Source organism: Salmo salar, unplaced genomic scaffold, assembly GCF_905237065.1.
Source record: "Salmo salar unplaced genomic scaffold, Ssal_v3.1, whole genome shotgun sequence".
Classification (NCBI taxonomy): domain Eukaryota; kingdom Metazoa; phylum Chordata; class Actinopteri; order Salmoniformes; family Salmonidae; genus Salmo; species Salmo salar.
The window spans coordinates 26,180-45,000 of record NW_025548489.1 but is presented as its reverse complement, the minus strand read 5'-3'; the positions used below and the strand labels follow the sequence as shown (position 1 = coordinate 45,000).

At 49.4% G+C, this 18,821-nt stretch overlaps 3 protein-coding genes across 5 annotated transcripts in view; 2 read left to right on the top strand and 1 right to left on the bottom strand.

Annotated features, from left to right (window-relative positions):
- The window catches only part of LOC106595226 (protein artemis), a 34,186-nt gene extending 25,609 nt beyond the window's left edge, over positions 1-8,577 (top strand). Inside the window, exons 13-15 of the mRNA XM_045712445.1 lie at positions 7,153-7,247; positions 7,349-7,620; positions 7,993-8,577. Coding sequence (XP_045568401.1) covers positions 7,153-7,247; positions 7,349-7,620; positions 7,993-8,577 — 952 coding nt within the window. The remainder of the gene's footprint in view (positions 1-7,152; positions 7,248-7,348; positions 7,621-7,992) is intronic.
- Positions 8,578-8,878: 301 nt separating this feature from the next.
- LOC123733100 (uncharacterized) lies at positions 8,879-10,357 on the top strand. Of its 3 annotated transcripts, XM_045712449.1 has the most exons (4): positions 8,879-8,961; positions 9,147-9,256; positions 9,296-9,759; positions 9,816-10,278. In XM_045712449.1, exons 1-4 carry the CDS (start codon positions 8,879-8,881, stop codon positions 10,065-10,067), a joined length of 909 nt encoding a protein of 302 aa, XP_045568405.1. In that variant the 3' UTR covers positions 10,068-10,278. The 3 variants fall into 3 exon arrangements, 2 of the variants coding, with proteins under 2 accessions (XP_045568405.1, XP_045568404.1); XM_045712448.1 differs by having other exon boundaries at positions 9,147-9,759; XR_006763598.1 differs by having other exon boundaries at positions 8,903-9,107; positions 9,147-10,357.
- Positions 10,358-12,236: 1,879 nt separating this feature from the next.
- Positions 12,237-18,821, bottom strand: part of LOC100380711 (heat shock 70 kDa protein 14) — a 32,343-nt gene continuing 25,758 nt past the window's right edge. Inside the window, exons 10-14 of the mRNA XM_045712451.1 lie at positions 16,462-16,471; positions 15,601-15,812; positions 15,340-15,501; positions 14,553-14,620; positions 12,237-12,381 (exon numbers count right to left, since the gene is read on the bottom strand). Coding sequence (XP_045568407.1) covers positions 12,303-12,381; positions 14,553-14,620; positions 15,340-15,501; positions 15,601-15,812; positions 16,462-16,471 — 531 coding nt within the window. The 3' untranslated portion in view covers positions 12,237-12,302. The remainder of the gene's footprint in view (positions 12,382-14,552; positions 14,621-15,339; positions 15,502-15,600; positions 15,813-16,461; positions 16,472-18,821) is intronic.

Below are 18,821 nucleotides of genomic sequence, written 5' to 3'. Positions count from 1 at the left end.
AATCACAATTAATTAACCCGGCTAGCTGAACCCCGGCTAGCTGAACTGTAGCCATTATACACTTCCTCAAAATAATCACAATTAATTAACCCGGCTAGCTGAACCCCGGCTAGCTGAACCCCGGCTAGTTGAACCCCGGCTAGCTGAACCGTAGCCATTATACACTTCCTCAAAATAATCACAATTAATTAACCCGGCTAGCTGAACCCGGCTAGCTGAACCCCGGCTAGCTGAACCCCGGCTAGTTGAACCCCGGCTAGCTGAACCCCGGCCATTATACACTTCCTCAAAATAATCACAATTAATTAACCCGGCTAGCTGAACCCCGGCTAGCTGAACCCCGGCTAGCTGAACCCCGGCCATTATACACTTCCTCAAAATAATCACAATTAATTAACCCGGCTAGCTGAACCCCGGCTAGCTGAACCCCGGCCATTATACACTTCCTCAAAATAATCACAATTAATTAACCCGGCTAGGTGAACCCGGCTAGCTGAACCCCGGCTAGCTGAACCCCGGCTAGCTGAACCCCGGCTAGCTGAACCGTAGCCATTATACACCTCAAAATAATCACAATGAATTGAAGACAACTCAACATTCAAGTTTTTGTCAAAATTAGTCGCACAATTTCACATCTAACTAAGATGTTTGGTGCAGTATTTCTCTATGGAAAAAAATGTGCATGAAAACGAGTTCTCTCGTTGAATGACAACAAAGACTTTATTGAAGAATCCCAGCTGTTGACGTAGGGGCTGAGACTTCGGCTCAGAACTTCGACTTGCCTCCAGAAAGACATTTAGTACCTGAGCAGCCCGGAAAACCCCTCTCCGAAGTCCAAAACGAACAAAAATGTCCCAAAATGTCAACATAACACACCGAACAACAATATAAACACAACCATTAGTTCATATGAGGAAACCAGTCAATGGAAATGCATTCATTAGGCCCTAATCTATGGAGGTCACATGACTGGGAATATAGATATCGGTTGGTCACAGGTACCTTTTAAAAGAACAGGTAGTGGGTCTGGATCAGAACCAGTCAGTATCTGGTGTCTCCACCATTTACCTCAAGCAGCGCGACACATCTCCTTCACATAGAGTTGATCAGGCTGTTGATTGTGGAATGTCGTCCCCACTCCTCTCCAATGGCTCTGAGAAGTTACTGGATATTGGTGGGAACTGGAACACGCCGTCGTACACCTCGATCCAGAGCATCCCAAACATGCTCAATAGCTGACATGTCGGGTGTGTATGCAGGCCATGGAAGAACTGGGAGATTTTCAACTTCCAGGAAATGTGTACAGATCCTAGCAACATGGGGCTGTGCATTATCATGCTGAAACATGGGGTGATGGAGACTGATGAATGGCCTCAGGATCTCCCCCACCTCCACCATGGGGCCCATACCATAACCCCACCTCCACCATGGGGCCCATACCATAACCCCACCTCCACCATGGGGCCCATACCATAACCCCACCTCCACCATGGGGCCCATACCATAACCCCACCTCCAACATGGGGCCCATACCATAACCCCACCTCCAACATGGGGCCCATACCATAACCCCACCTCCACCATGGGACCCATACCATAACCCCACCTCCACCATGGGACCCATACCATAACCCCACCTCCACCATGGGGCCCATACCATAACCCCACCTCCACCATGGGGCCCATACCATAACCCCACCTCCACCATGGGGCCCATACCATAACCCCACACCCCCACCATGGGGCCCATACCATAACCACACCTCCACCATGGGGCCCATACCATAACCCCACCTCCACCATGGGGCCCATACCATAACCCCACCTCCACCATGGGGCCCATACCATAACCCCACCTCCACCATGGGGCCCATACCATAACCCCACACCTCCACCATGGGGCCCATACCATAACCCCACACCACCACCATGGGGCCCATACCATAACCCCACCTCCACCATGGGGCCCATACCATAACCCCACCTCCACCATGGGGCCCTCTGTTCACAACATTAACATCAGTAAACCGCTCGCCAACACAACGCCATAAAAGCTGTCTGCCATCTACCAGGTACAGTTGAAATCGCGATTCACCCGTGAAAGCACATTTCTCCAGCGTGCCGAACTGCCGTCAGGTCAAGACCCTGCTGAGGACGACGAGCAGACGAGCTTCCCCAAGACGGTTTCTTATAGTTTGTGCAGAAATTCTACAGTTTCATCAGCTGTCCGGGTGGCTGGTCTCAGACGATCCCGCAGGTGAAGAAGCCGGATGTGGAGGTCCTTGGTTGGCATGGTAACACGTGGTCTGCAGGTTGTGAGGCCGGTTGGACGTACTGCCAAGTTCTCTAAAACGACGTTGGAGGCGGCTTATGGTAGAGAAATTAACATTAAATGATCTGGCAACAGCTCTGGTGGATATTCCTGCAGTCAGCCAATCGAATGCTCCCTCAATGTGAGAGCTCTGTGGTAGTGTTGTAAAAAAAAAACTGCACATTTTAGAAAGGCCTTTTATTGTCCCCAGCACAAGGTGCACCTGTGTAATGATCATTCTGTTTAATCAGCTTGTTGATATGCCACACCTGTCAGGTGGATGGATTATCTTGGCAAAGGAGAAATGCTCACTAACAGGAATGTAAGCAAATCTATTCGCAACATTTTAGAGAAATTCGTTTTTTTGATGCATATGGAACTTTTCTGGGATCTTTTATTTCAGCTCCTGAAACACGGGACCAACAGTATACATGTTGAGATGAACTCTACCGTACTGTTATATTGTAGATGAACTCTACCGTACTGTTATATTGTAGATGAACTCTACCGTACTGTTATATTGTAGATGAACTCTACCGTACTGTTATATTGTAGTTCAGTGTAGATGAACTCTACTGTAATGTTATATTGTAGTTCAGTGTAGATGAACTCTACCATAATGTTATATTGTAGTTCAGTGTAGATGAACTCTACTGTAATGTTATATTGTAGTTCAGTGTAGATGAACTCTACCATAATGTTATATTGTAGTTCAGTGTAGATGAACTCTACTGTACTGTTATATTGTAGTTCAGTGTAGATGTATGAACTCTACCGTAATGTTATATTGTAGTTTAGTGTAGATGTATGAACTCTACTGTAATGTTATATTGTAGTTCAGTGTAGATGTATGAACTCGACTGTAATGTTATATTGTAGTTCAGTGTAGATGAACTCTACCGTAATGTTATATTGTAGTTCAGTGTAGATGAACTCTACCATAATGTTATATTGTAGTTCAGTGTAGATGAACTCTACCATAATGTTATATTGTAGTTCAGTGTAGATGAACTCTACCGTAATGTTATATTGTAGTTCAGTGTAGATGAACTCTACCGTAATGTTATATTGTAGTTCAGTGTAGATGAACTCTACTGTAATGTTATATTGTAGTTCAGTGTAGATGAACTCTACCATAATGTTATATTGTAGTTCAGTGTAGATGAACTCTACCGTAATGTTATATTGTAGTTCAGTGTAGATGAACTCTACTGTAATGTTATATTGTAGTTCAGTGTAGATGTATGAACTCTACCATAATGTTATATTGTAGTTCAGTGTAGATGTATGAACTCTACTGTAATGTTATATTGTAGTTCAGTGTAGATGAACTCTACCATAATGTTATATTGTAGTTCAGTGTAGATGAACTCTACCATAATGTTATATTGTAGTTCAGTGTAGATGAACTCTACTGTACTGTTATATTGTAGATCAGTGTAGATGAACTCTACCATAATGTTATATTGTAGTTCAGTGTAGATGAACTCTACTGTACTGTTATATTGTAGTTCAGTGTAGATGTATGAACTCTACTGTAATGTTATATTGCAGTTCAGTGTAGATGAACTCTACCATAATGTTATATTGTAGTTCAGTGTAGATGTATGAACTCTACTGTAATGTTATATTGTAGATCAGTGTAGATGAACTCTACTGTAATGTTATATTGTAGTTCAGTGTAGATGAACTCTACTGTACTGTTATATTGTAGATCAGTGTAGATGAACTCTACCATAATGTTATATTGTAGTTCAGTGTAGATGAACTCTACCATAATGTTATATTGTAGTTCAGTGTAGATGAACTCTACTGTACTGTTATATTGTAGTTCAGTGTAGATGAACTCTACCATAATGTTATATTGTAGTTCAGTGTAGATGTATGAACTCTACTGTAATGTTATATTGTAGTTCAGTGTAGATGAACTCTACCATAATGTTATATTGTAGTTCAGTGTAGATGTATGAACTCTACTGTAATGTTATATTGTAGTTCAGTGTAGATGAACTCTACCATAATGTTATATTGTAGTTCAGTGTAGATGAACTCTACCATAATGTTATATTGTAGTTCAGTGTAGATGAACTCTACCATAATGTTATATTGTAGTTCAGTGTAGATGAACTCTACTATATTGTAGTTCAGTGTAGATGAACTCTACTGTAATGTTATATTGTAGTTCAGTGTAGATGAACTCTACCATAATGTTATATTGTAGTTCAGTGTAGATGAACTCTACCATAATGTTATATTGTAGTTCAGTGTAGATGAACTCTACCATAATGTTATATTGTAGTTCAGTGTAGATGAACTCTACTATATTGTAGTTCAGTGTAGATGAACTCTACTGTAATGTTATATTGTAGTTCAGTGTAGATGAACTCTACTATATTGTAGTTCAGTGTAGATGAACTCTACCGTACTGTTATATTGTAGTTCAGTGTAGATGAACTCTACTGTACTGTTATATTGTAGTTCAGTGTAGATGAACTCTACCGTAATGTTATATTGTAGTTCAGTGTAGATGAACTCTACTGTAATGTTATATTGTAGTTCAGTGTAGATGAACTCTACCATAATGTTATATTGTAGTTCAGTGTAGATGAACTCTACCATAATGTTATATTGTAGTTCAGTGTAGATGAACTCTACTGTACTGTTATATTGTAGTTCAGTGTAGATGAACTCTACTGTAATGTTATATTGTAGTTCAGTGTAGATGAACTCTACTATATTGTAGTTCAGTGTAGATGAACTCTACCATAATGTTATATTGTAGTTCAGTGTAGATGAACTCTACTATATTGTAGTTCAGTGTAGATGAACTCTACTATATTGTAGTTCAGTGTAGATGAACTCTACTGTAATGTTATATTGTAGTTCAGTGTAGATGAACTCTACTGTAATGTTATATTGTAGTTCAGTGTAGATGAACTCTACCATAATGTTATATTGTAGTTCAGTGTAGATGAACTCTACCGTACTGTTATATTGTAGTTCAGTGTAGATGAACTCTACCATAATGTTATATTGTAGTTCAGTGTAGATGAACTCTACCATAATGTTATATTGTAGTTCAGTGTAGATGAACTCTACTGTAATGTTTCGTCTGGGAAGCATGCAGATGTCTTAACCCAATGCTGTTGAATCCATGACAGGACTGTGGAGGATTAGGCCTGTGTGTGTTCAGTGCATTGGGAAAGTATTCAGACCCCTTCACTTTTTCCACAGCCTTATTCTAAAATTGATAAAAACCCCATAATAAAAGCAAAAACAGGTTAAGACATTTTTGCAAATGTATCAAATATTAAAAAATCATCACATTTATATAAGTATTCAGACCCTTTACTCAATACTTTGAAGCACCTTTGGCAGCGATTACAGCCTCGAGTCTTCTTGGGTTTGACGCTACAAGTTTGGCACACCTGTATTTGGGGAGTTTCTCCCATTCTTCTCTGCAGATCCTCTCAAGCTCTGTCAGGTTGGATGGGGAGCGTCGCTGCACAGCTATTTTAAGGTCTCTCCAGAGCTGTTCGATCAGGTTCAAGTCCAGGCTCTGGCTGGGCCACTCAAGGACATTCAGAGACTTGTCCTGAAGCCACTCCAGTGTTGTCTTGGCTGTGTGCTTAGGGTCGTTGTCCTGTTGGAAGGTGAACCTTCACCCCAGTCTGAGGTCCTGAGCGTTCTAGAGCAGGTTTTCATCAAGGATCTCTCTGTACTTTGCTCCGTTCATCTCTCCCTCGATCCTGACTAGTCTCCCAGTCCCTGCTGCTGAAAAACATCCTCACAGCATGATGCTGCCACCACGCTTCACTGTAGGGATGGTATTGGCCAGATGATGAGCGGCGCCTGGTTTTCTCCAGACGTAACGCTTGGCATTCAGGCCAAAGAGTTCAATCTTGTTTCTCATGGTCTGAGAGTCTTTTCGTCGTGCCTTTTACTGAGGAGTGGCTTCCGTCTGTCCACTCTACTATAAAGGCCTGATTGGTGGAGTGCTGGGTTAACCTTCCAGAAGGACAACCAATTCCACAGAGGAGCTCTGTCAGAGTGACCATCGGGTTCTTGGTCACCTCCCTGACCGGGCGGCCGGCTCTAGGAGGAGTCTTGGTGGTTCCAAACTTCTTCCATTGAAGAATGATGGAGGCCACTGTGTTCTTAGACCTTCAATGCTGCAGATTTATTTTTTGGTACCCTTCCCCCAGATGTGTGCCTCGACACAATCCTGTCTCGGAGCTCTACGGACAGTTCCTTCGACCTCATGGCTTGGTTTCTGCTCTACCTGTCAACTGTGGGACCTTATATAGACAGGTGTGAGCCTTTCCAAATCATGTCCTATCAATTTAATTTACCACAGGTGGACTTCAATCAAGTTGTAGAAACATCTCAAGGATGATCAATGGAAACAGGAAGCACCTGAACTCCATTTGGAGCCTCATAGCAAAGGGTCTGAATACTGATCAGGTCTGTCACTGATGTGAATCAGCTTTCTGTAGATGGATTAAATAACTGTTTTCCTCCATTGTAGAATAAGGCTGTAACGTAACAGATGGATTAAATAACTGTTTTCCTCCATTGTAGAATAAGGCTGTAACGTAACAGATGGATTAAACAACTGTTTTCCTCCATTGTAGAATAAGGCTGTAACGTAACAGATGGATTAAACAACTGTTTTCCTCCATTGTAGAATAAGGCTGTAACGTAACAGATGGATTAAACAACTGTTTTCCTCCATTGTAGAATAAGGCTGTAACGTAACAAAATGTGTAACAAGGGAAGGGGTCTGAATACTTTCCGAATGCACTGCATTTGTTAGCGTACGTGTGACCGTCTGTCTCCAGGTTGAAGTCCATGTGTAGAGACGTGTCCTCTTCAGCTGTGGTCTACAGACCTCTGGGAACACTGAAACGCACCAGACCAGAGCAGCAAACCCACGGTGAGTCTCTCTCCTGACCACAGCCAGCTGTCCCTTCCAACCAGCCTTTCTACATTATTTCACCGCTTTGTGATTGGCTCTGTTTTTTTTTTTTATATCAGATGTGGACCGTGCTGATTGGCTGTTTGAGGGGGCGGACCTGGCCCCTGTCAGGAAGAGGGTGATGATGCAGGAGGCCACACCCACAACGCTCACTAACCCTCCCGACGATCCTCTTCCCTTCACACCTCTCGTCACCGGAGACTACATGGACTGTACCGAATCTAATGACGATGAGGAGGGGGAGGAGGGAGAGAGAGGTGGGGAGGAGAGAGACCTGGAGGAAGGAGAGAGAGGTGGGGAGGAGAGAGACCTGGAGGAAGGAGAGAGAGGTGGGGAGGAGAGAGACCTGGAGGAAGGAGAGAGAGGTGGGGAGGAGAGAGACCTGGAGGAAGGAGAGAGAGGTGGGGAGGAGAGAGACCTGGAGGAAGGAGAGAGAGGTGGGGAGGAGAGAGACCTGGAGGAAGGAGAGAGAGGTGGGGAGGAGAGAGACCTGGAGGAAGGAGAGAGAGGTGGGGAGGAGAGAGACCTGGAGGAAGGAGAGAGAGGTGGGGAGGAGAGAGACCTGGAGGAAGGAGAGAGAGGTGGGGAGGAGAGAGACCTGGAGGAAGGAGAGAGAGGTGGGGAGGAGAGAGACCTGGAGGAAGGAGAGAGAGGTGGGGAGGAGAGAGACCTGGAGGAAGGAGAGAGAGGTGGGGAGGAGAGAGACCTGGAGGAAGGAGAGAGAGGTGGGGAGGAGAGAGACCTGGAGGAAGGAGAGAGAGGTGGGGAGGAGAGAGACCTGGAGGAAGGAGAGAGAGGTGGGGAGGAGAGGGATGAGGGGTCTGTATCTAATTCTGGCCCCCCTCCTCGCTGGGAGGAGTTTTTCACCACGGAGATACTGACGGACAGCCAGACCAGCCAACCAAACTCCTGCTCTCACACAAGCCCCTCCCACTCTCCACTGACAGGCTCCCAGACCCCAGAGCTGTTTGTTGATGACTTCGTCACACTCCCCTCGCCGTCAATTCCTCTCTCGGCTGGGCGAGGCCCGAGTCAGGCTGACAGCATGCTCATCCAATCAGAAGACCGGTGTCAGGGAGATGCATTGACCAATCTGGAGGCTTGGGGGGAGGAGTGTGGCAACCACACTAACCAATCAGAGCCAACGGAGTCTCAGATGTCTTCGGACTTTGACATCCCGTCTACGCCGGATTCGGACCGACCCGGACCAGACGAGCTCAGCGATCTGTACAGGAGACTGGCCGCTGGAGAGGAAGTGGTCACCAGGACAGGAAGTCAGTCCCTCTGACCAACTCTTTGTATAGAGGGAAGAGGAAGCGATTCATAGACAGTCAATGACCAAAGCCAGCTGCTAATGCAGTGGTGCCTATGAGAGAGCAGTCACCTGCAGCAGTCTGGAACATTGTGGCCATGATATACAGTAGCTTAGTCATTTCCCAACCTTAGCACCCAATGATCGTTCCATCCAGGTGACTACTTTAAAATGGTGGAAGCCCTTAATATCCAGGTTAAATGTGGGAGAGTCCAGGTTATAGAGGGGTCCAGGTTATAGAGGAGTCCAGGATATATGGGAGAGGGGTCCAGGATATATGGGAGAGGAGTCCAGGTTATATGGGAGAGGGGTCCAGGTTATATGGGAGAGGAGTCCAGGATATATGGGAGAGGAGTCCAGGTTATAGAGGGGTCCAGGTTATATGGGAGAGGAGTCCAGGATATAGAGGGGTCCAGGTTATAGAGGGGTCCAGGTTATAGAGGGGTCCAGGTTATAGAGGGGTCCAGGTTATAGAGGGGTCCAGGTTATATGGGAGAGGGGTCCAGGTTATAGAGGGGTCCAGGTTATATGGGAGAGGGGTCCAGGATATATGGGAGAGGAGTCCAGGTTATATGGGAGAGGGGTCCAGGTTATATGGGAGAGGAGTCCAGGATATATGGGAGAGGAGTCCAGGATATATGGGAGAGGAGTCCAGGTTATAGAGGGGTCCAGGTTATATGGGAGAGGAGTCCAGGATATATGGGAGAGGAGTCCAGGATATATGGGAGAGGAGTCCAGGATATATGGGAGAGGAGTCCAGGATATATGGGAGAGGAGTCCAGGTTATATGGGAGAGGGGTCCAGGTTATAGAGGGGTCCAGGTTATATGGGAGAGGAGTCCAGGATATATGGGAGAGGGGTCCAGGATATATGGGAGAGGGGTCCAGGTTATATGGGAGAGGAGTCCAGGATATATGGGAGAGGAGTCCAGGATATATGGGAGAGGAGTCCAGGATATATGGGAGAGGGGTCCAGGATATATGGGAGAGGAGTCCAGGTTATAGAGGGGTCCAGGTTATAGAGGGGTCCAGGTTATATGGGAGAGGAGTCCAGGATATATGGGAGAGGGGTCCAGGATATATGGGAGAGGAGTCCAGGATATATGGGAGAGGAGTCCAGGTTATAGAGGGGTCCAGGTTATATGGGAGAGGAGTCCAGGTTATAGAGGGGTCCAGGTTATAGAGGGGTCCAGGTTATATGGGAGAGGAGTCCAGGATATATGGGAGAGGGGTCCAGGATATATGGGAGAGGGGTCCAGGTTATATGGGAGAGGAGTCCAGGATATATGGGAGAGGAGTCCAGGTTATAGAGGGGTCCAGGTTATATGGGTCCAGGTTATAGAGGGGTCCAGGTTATATGGGTCCATCTCTGTTATAGAGTCAATGGATGATTGTGTGTTCTTGACAATGTCTTCCTCACCTGAAAATAGTTGTCTGTTTTTGTCCAACTTCAAGTCAATTGATTAATGCAGATATACGATTTCATGTGGCGCCTAGGAATTATCTACACAGACCTTCCCCATGATACCTTACCCACGCCCTACTGTTATAGAGACACCTTACCCACGCCCTACTGTTATAGACACCTTACCCACGCCCTACTGTTATAGACACCTTACCCACGGCCTACTGTTATAGAGACACCTTACCCACGCCCTACTGTTAGACACCTTACCCACACCCTACTGTTATAGAGATACCTTACCCACGCCCTACTGTTATAGAGACACCTTACCCACGCCCTACTGTTATAGAGACCTTACCCACGCCCTACTGTTATAGAGACACCTTACCCACACCCTACTGTTATAGAGACACCTTACCCACGCCCTACTGTTATAGACACCTTACCCACGCCCTACTGTTATAGAGACACCTTACCCACGCCCTACTGTTATAGAGACACCTTACCCACGCCCTACTGTTATAGACACCTTACCCACACCCTACTGTTATAGAGACACCTTACCCACGCCCTACTGTTATAGACACCTTACCCACGCCCTACTGTTATAGAGACACCTTACCCACACCCTACTGTTATAGACACCTTACCCACGCCCTACTGTTATAGAGACACCTTACCCACGCCCTACTGTTATAGAGACACCTTACCCACGCCCTACTGTTATAGAGACACCTTACCCACGCCCTACTGTTATAGAGACACCTTACCCACGCCCTACTGTTATAGAGACACCTTACCCACACCTTACCCACGCCCTACTGTTATAGAGATACCTTACCCATGCCCTACTGTTATAGAGACACCTTACCCACACCCTACTGTTAGAGACACCTTACCCACACCCTACTGTTATAGAGACACCTTACCCACGCCCTACTGTTATAGAGACACCTTACCCACGCCCTACTGTTATAGAGACCTTACCCACGCCCTACTGTTATAGAGACCTTACCCACGCCCTACTGTTATAGAGACCTTACCCACGCCCTACTGTTATAGAGACACCTTACCCACGCCCTACTGTTATAGACACCTTACCCACGCCCTACTGTTAGACACCTTACCCACGCCCTACTGTTAGACACCTTACCCACGCCCTACTGTTATAGACACCTTACCCACGCCCTACTGTTATAGACACCTTACCCACGCCCTACTGTTAGACACCTTACCCACGCCCTACTGTTATAGACGCCTTACCCACGCCCTACTGTTATAGAGATGCCTTACCCATGCCCTACTGTTATAGAGACACCTTACCCACGCCCTACTGTTAGACACCTTACCCACGCCCTACTGTTATAGAGACCTTACCCACGCCCTGCTGTTATAGACACCTTACCCACGCCCTACTGTTATAGACCTTACCCACGCCCTACTGTTATAGAGACACCTTACCCACGCCCTACTGTTATAGAGACACCTTACCCACGCCCTACTGTTATAGAGACAACTTACCCACGCCCTACTGTTATAGAGACACCTTACCCACGCCCTACTGTTATAGAGATGCCTTACCCACGCCCTACTGTTATAGACACCTTACCCACGCCCTACTGTTAGAGCTGCCTTACCCACGCCCTACTGTTATAGAGACACCTTACCCACGCCCTACTGTTATAGAGACACCTTACCCACGCCCTACTGTTATAGACACCTTACCCACGCCCTACTGTTATAGAGACACCTTACCCACGCCCTACTGTTATAGAGACACCTTACCCACGCCCTACTGTTATAGAGACACCTTACCCACACCCTACTGTTATAGAGACACCTTACCCACACCCTACTGTTAGACACCTTACCCACACCCTACTGTTATAGAGACACCTTACCCACACCCTACTGTTATAGAGACACCTTACCCACACCCTACTGTTATAGAGACACCTTACCCATGCCCTACTGTTATAGAGACGCCCTACTGTTATAGACACCTTACCCACGCCCTACTGTTATAGCGATGCCCTATATACACATGTACCCTACCAGCGCCTGCTGCACACCTGGCCTATCAGGGCCAAGAGAACCCACAGCGACGCCCCTGTGAATGTTCAGCAGGGAACACAGACCTGCAGTCTCTTCCTGCCAGGCTGAGAGACCACGGAGAGAATAAAGGAAGTCTGTTGCAGCTGTTCGTAACTGAAGAGAATAAAGGAACTAAGTTAAACCAGAATGTCTTTATTTAAACTTTAAAAAGGAACTTTAATGACATTAACTTGGTGGTGAAATCAGGAGGCTGCTGATATGCTGATGGCTTCAGTCTTCCCACTGTTCTGCTCCACACAGCTCACATGGAGAGACCCGTCCCTGAAACACACACAGGTTACACACGGTCCGAATACACGGTCCGGTCCACACACACACGGTCCAGTCCACACAGCTCACATGGAGAGACCCGTCCCTGAAACACACACAGGTTACACACGGTCCGAATACACGGTCCACACACACACAGTCCAGTCCACACAGCTCACATGGAGAGACCCGTCCCTGAAACACACACAGGTTACACACGGTCCGAATACACGGTCCGGTCCACACACACGGTCCAGTCCACACAGCTCACATGGAGAGACCCGTCCCTGAAACACACACAGGTTACACACGGTCCGAATACACGGTCCGGTCCACACACACACGGTCCAGTCCACACAGCTCACATGGAGAGACCCGTCCCTGAAACACACACAGGTTACACACGGTCCGAATACACGGTCCACACACACACAGTCCAGTCCACACAGCTCACATGGAGAGACCCGTCCCTGAAACACACACAGGTTACACACGGTCCGAATAAACGGTCCGGTCCACACACACACGGTCCAGTCCACACAGCTCACATGGAGAGACCCGTCCCTGAAACACACACAGGTTACACACGGCCCGGTCCACACACACACGGTCCAGTCCACACAGCTCACATGGAGAGACCCGTCCCTGAAACACACACAGGTTACACACGGTCCGGTCCACACACACACGGTCCAGTCCACACAGCTCACATGGAGAGACCCGTCCCTGAAACACACACAGGTTACACACGGTCCGAATACACGGTCCGGTCCACACACACACGGTCCAGTCCACACAGCTCACATGGAGAGACCCGTCCCTGAAACACACACAGGTTACACACGGTCCGAATACACGGTCCACACACACACGGTCCAGTCCACACAGCTCACATGGAGAGACACGTCCCTGAAACACACACAGGTTACACACGGTCCGAATACACGGTCCGGTCCACACACACACGGTCCAGTCCACACAGCTCACATGGAGAGACCCGTCCCTGGAACACACACAGGTTACACACGGTCCGAATACACGGTCCACACACACACGGTCCAGTCCACACAGCTCACATGGAGAGACCCGTCCCTGAAACACACACAGGTTACACACGGTCCGAATACACGGTCCACACACACACGGTCCAGTCCACACAGCTCACATGGAGAGACCCGTCCCTGAAACACACACAGGTTACACATGGTCCGGTCCACACACACACGGTCCAGTCCACACAGCTCACATGGAGAGACCCGTCCCTGAAACACACACAGGTTACACACGGTCCGGTCCACACACACACGGTCCAGTCCACACAGCTCACATGGAGAGACCCGTCCCTGAAACACACACAGGTTACACACGGTCCGAATACACGGTCCGGTCCACACACACGGTCCAGTCCACACAGCTCACATGGAGAGACCCGTCCCTGAAACACACACAGGTTACACACGGTCCGAATACACGGTCCACACACACACGGTCCAGTCCACACAGCTCACATGGAGAGACCCGTCCCTGAAACACACACAGGTTACACACGGTCCGAATACACGGTCCACACACACACGGTCCAGTCCACACAGCTCACATGGAGAGACCCGTCCCTGAAACACACACAGGTTACACACGGTCCGAATACACGGTCCGGTCCACACACACACGGTCCAGTCCACACAGCTCACATGGAGAGACCCGTCCCTGAAACACACACAGGTTACACACGGTCCGAATACACGGTCCGGTCCACACACACACGGTCCAGTCCACACAGCTCACATGGAGAGACCCGTCCCTGAAACACACACAGGTTACACACGGTCCGAATACACGGTCCACACACACACGGTCCAGTCCACACAGCTCACATGGAGAGACCCGTCCCTGAAACACACACAGGTTACACACGGTTCGAATACACGGTCCACACACACACGGTCCAGTCCACACAGCTCACATGGAGAGACCCGTCCCTGAAACACACACAGGTTACACACGGTCCGAATACACGGTCCGGTCCACACACACGGTCCAGTCCACACAGCTCACATGGAGAGACCCGTCCCTGAAACACACACAGGTTACACACGGCCCGGTCCACACACACACACACGGTCCGGTCCAGTCCACCACCACGGCCCGGTCCACAGCTGAAACAGAGTGCTGCTGGGAGTTACCTCTTCATGGTTACCACGGCATCAATGTCATGGTTGTCCTCTTTGGTCTCCAGGTCTCTCAGAACAATCTGCAGACAAGAGACATGTTGGTTCTCTGGTGGAGGGGGGAGGAGGGGAGGAGGGGAGAGGAGGGGAGGAGGGGAGGAGGGGGAGGGAGGGGGAGGAGGAGGGGGGAGGGGAGGGGAGGAGGGAGGGAGGGAGAGGAGGGAGGGGAGGGGAGGTCTCTCTGTTGGTGTGTGTGTGTGTACCTTGGCCAGTCTCTCTGCTGCTCTCTGTGTGTGTGTGTGTGTGTGTGTGTGTGTGTGTGTGTACCTTGGCCAGTCTCTCTGCTGCTCTGTGTGTGTGTGTGTGTGTGTGTGTGTGTGTGTGACCTTGGCCAGTCTCTCTGGCTGCTCTGTGTGTGTGTGTGTGTGTGTGTGTGTGTGTGTGTGTGTACCTTGGCCAGTCTCTCTGGCTGCTCTGTGTGTGTGTGTGTGTGTGTGTGTGTGTGTGTGTGTGTGTGTGTGTGTGTGTGTGTGTGTGTTACCTTGGCCAGTCTCTCTGCTGTTCTGTGTGTGTGTGTGTGTGTGTGTGTGTGTGTGTGTGTGACCTTGGCCAGTCTCTCTGGCTGCTCTGTGTGTGTGTGTGTGTGTGTGTGTGTGTACCTTGGCCAGTCTCTCTGCTGCTCTCTGTGTGTGTGTGTGTGTGTGTGTGTGTGTGTGTGTGTGTGTGTGTGTGTTACCTTGGCCAGTCTCTCTGCTGCTCTGTGTGTGTGTGTGTGTGTGTGTGTGTGTGTGTGTGTGTGTACCTTGGCCAGTCTCTCTGGCTGCTCTGTGGTTTTCTGGTAAAGCTCCAGACAGAGAGATGCCAAGCGGCCAGGACCAGACAGGATGTGATGTCGCCGAGCAGGAAGGGGCGTGCCCGAGGGGAGGAGCACAGAGAACACCTCAGCCCCTGTTTCATCCACCTCCTGTCAATCACACAGATTAGCCAATCAGAAGCTGCTCTATTAGTCGTGTGTGTGTGTGTGTGTGTGTGTGTGTGTGTGTGTGTGTGTGTGTGTGTGTACCTTGAGCAGAATGTCTGAGACACAGGCTTCCACGGTAACAGACTCTGGGGAGGAGCCAATCTCCCGGCCGACTAGAAGGCCCGCCTCCATCGCTGCGCCGACCGCAATGACCTCATCAGGAGGGGCGGAGCTTAGCAGCTCCACGTCAGCGAACAGATCTCTGATCATCTGCTGCAGCCGAGGAATCCTGGCAGACCCCCACAGAGAACCACCTGGAACACACACACACCGTTAACCCCCCACAGAGAACCACCTGGAACACACACACACCGTTAACCCCCACAGAGAACCACCTGGAACACACACACACCGTTAACCCCCCACAGAGAACCACCTGGAACACACACACACCGTTAACCCCCACAGAGAACCACCTGGAACACACACACACCGTTAACCCCCCACAGAGAACCACCTGGAACACACACACACCGTTAACCCCCCACAGAGAACCACCTGGAACACACACACACCGTTAACCCCCACAGAGAACCACCTGGAACACACACACACACACCGTTAACCCCCACAGAGAACCACCTGGAACACACACACACACCGTTAACCCCCACAGAGAACCACCTGGAACACACACACACCGTTAACCCCCACAGAGAACCACCTGGAACACACACACACACACCGTTAACCCCCACAGAGAACCACCTGGAACACACACACACACCGTTAACCCCCACAGAGAACCACCTGGAACACACACACACCGTTAAACCCCCACAGAGAACCGCCTGGAACACACACACACCGTTAACCCCCCACAGAGAACCACCTGGAACACACACACACCGTTAACCCCCCACAGAGAACCACCTGGAACACACACACACCGTTAACCCCCACAGAGAACCACCTGGAACACACACACACACACGTTGGAGCGCGCCCCTGGCTATCTATCTGTAATGACGTCTCAGTGTTGGAGCGCGCCCCTGGCTATCTATCTGTAATGACGTCTCAGTGTTGGAGCGCGCCCCTGGCTATCTATCTGTAATGACGTCTCAGTGTTGGAGCGCGCCCCTGGCTATCTATCTGTAATGACGTCTCAGTGTTGGAGCGCGCCCTGGCTATCTATCTGTAATGACGTCTCAGTGTTGGAGCGCGCCCCTGGCTATCTATCTGTAATGACGTCTCAGTGTTGGAGCGCGCCCCTGGCTATCTATCTGTAATGACGTCTCAGTGTTGGAGCGCGCCCCTGGCTATCTATCTGTAATGACGTCTCAGTGTTGGAGCGCGCCCTGGCTATCTATCTGTAATGACGTCTCAGTGTTGGAGCGCGCCCTGGCTATCTATCTGTAATGACGTCTCAGTGTTGGAGCGCGCCCTGGCTATCTATCTGTAATGACGTCTCAGTGTTGGAGCGCCCCTGGCTATCTATCTGTAATGACGTCTCAGTGTTGGAGCGCGCCCCTGGCTATCTATCTGTAATGACGTCTCAGTGTTGGAGCGCGCCCCTGGCTATCTATCTGTAATGACGTCTCAGTGTTGGAGCGCGCCCCTGGCTATCTATCTGTAATGACGTCTCAGTGTTGGAGCGCGCCCCTGGCTATCTATCTGTAATGACGTCTCAGTGTTGGAGCGCCCCTGGCTATCTATCTGTAATGACGTCTCAGTGTTGGAGCGCGCCCTGGCTATCTATCTGTAATGACGTCTCAGTGTTGGAGCGCCCCTGGCTATCTATCTGTAATGACGTCTCAGTGTTGGAGCGCGCCCCTGGCTATCTATCTGTAATGACGTCTCAGTGTTGGAGCGCGCCCCTGGCTATCTATCTGTAATGACGTCTCAGTGTTGGAGCGCCCCCTGGCTATCTATCTGTAATGACGTCTCAGTGTTGGAGCGCGCCCCTGGCTATCTATCTGTAATGACGTCTCAGTGTTGGAGCGCGCCCCTGGCTATCTATCTGTAATGACGTCTCAGTGTTGGAGCGCGCCCCTGGCTATCTATCTGTAATGACGTCTCAGTGTTGGAGCGCCCCTGGCTATCTATCTGTAATGACGTCTCAGTGTTGGAGCGCGCCCTGGCTATCTATCTGTAATGACGTCTCAGTGTTGGAGCGCGCCCTGGCTATCTATCTGTAATGACGTCTCAGTGTTGGAGCGCGCCCTGGCTATCTATCTGTAATGACGTCTCAGTGTTGGAGCGCGCCCCTGGCTATCTATCTGTAATGACGTCTCAGTGTTGGAGCGCGCCCCTGGCTATCTATCTGTAATGACGTCTCAGTGTTGGAGCGCGCCCCTGGCTATCTATCTGTAATGACGTCTCAGTGTTGGAGCGCGCCCCTGGCTATCTATCTGTAATGACGTCTCAGTGTTGGAGCGCGCCCCTGGCTATCTATCTGTAATGACGTCTCAGTGTTGGAGCGCCCCCTGGCTATCTATCTGTAATGACGTCTCAGTGTTGGAGCGCGCCCCCTGGCTATCTATCTGTAATGACGTCTCAGTGTTGGAGCGCGCCCCTGGCTATCTATCTGTAATGACGTCTCAGTGTTGGAGCGCGCCCCTGGCTATCTATCTGTAATGACGTCTCAGTGTTGGAGCGCGCCCCCTGGCTATCTATCTGTAATGACGTCTCAGTGTTGGAGCGCGCCCCTGGCTATCTATCTGTAATGACGTCTCAGTGTTGGAGCGCGCCCCTGGCTATCTATCTGTAATGACGTCTCAGTGTTGGAGCGCGCCCCTGGCTATCTATCTGTAATGACGTCTCAGTGTTGGAGCGCGCCTGGCTATCTATCTGTAATGACGTCTCAGTGTTGGAGCGCGCCCTGGCTATCTATCTGTAATGACGTCTCAGTGTTGGAGCGCCCCCTGGCTATCTATCTGTAATGACGTCTCAGTGTTGGAGCGCCCCTGGCTATCTATCTGTAATGACGTCTCAGTGTTGGAGCGCGCCCCTGGCTATCTATCTGTAATGACGTCTCAGTGTTGGAGCGCGCCCCTGGCTATCTATCTGTAATGACGTCTCAGTGTTGGAGCGCGCCCCTGGCTATCTATCTGTAATGACGTCTCAGTGTTGGAGCGCCCCTGGCTATCTATCTGTAATGACGTCTCAGTGTTGGAGCGCGCCCCTGGCTATCTATCTGTAATGACGTCTCAGTGTTGGAGCGCGCCCCTGGCTATCTATCTGTAATGACGTCTCAGTGTTGGAGCGCGCCCCTGGCTATCTATCTGTAATGACGTCTCAGTGTTGGAGCGCGCCCCTGGCTA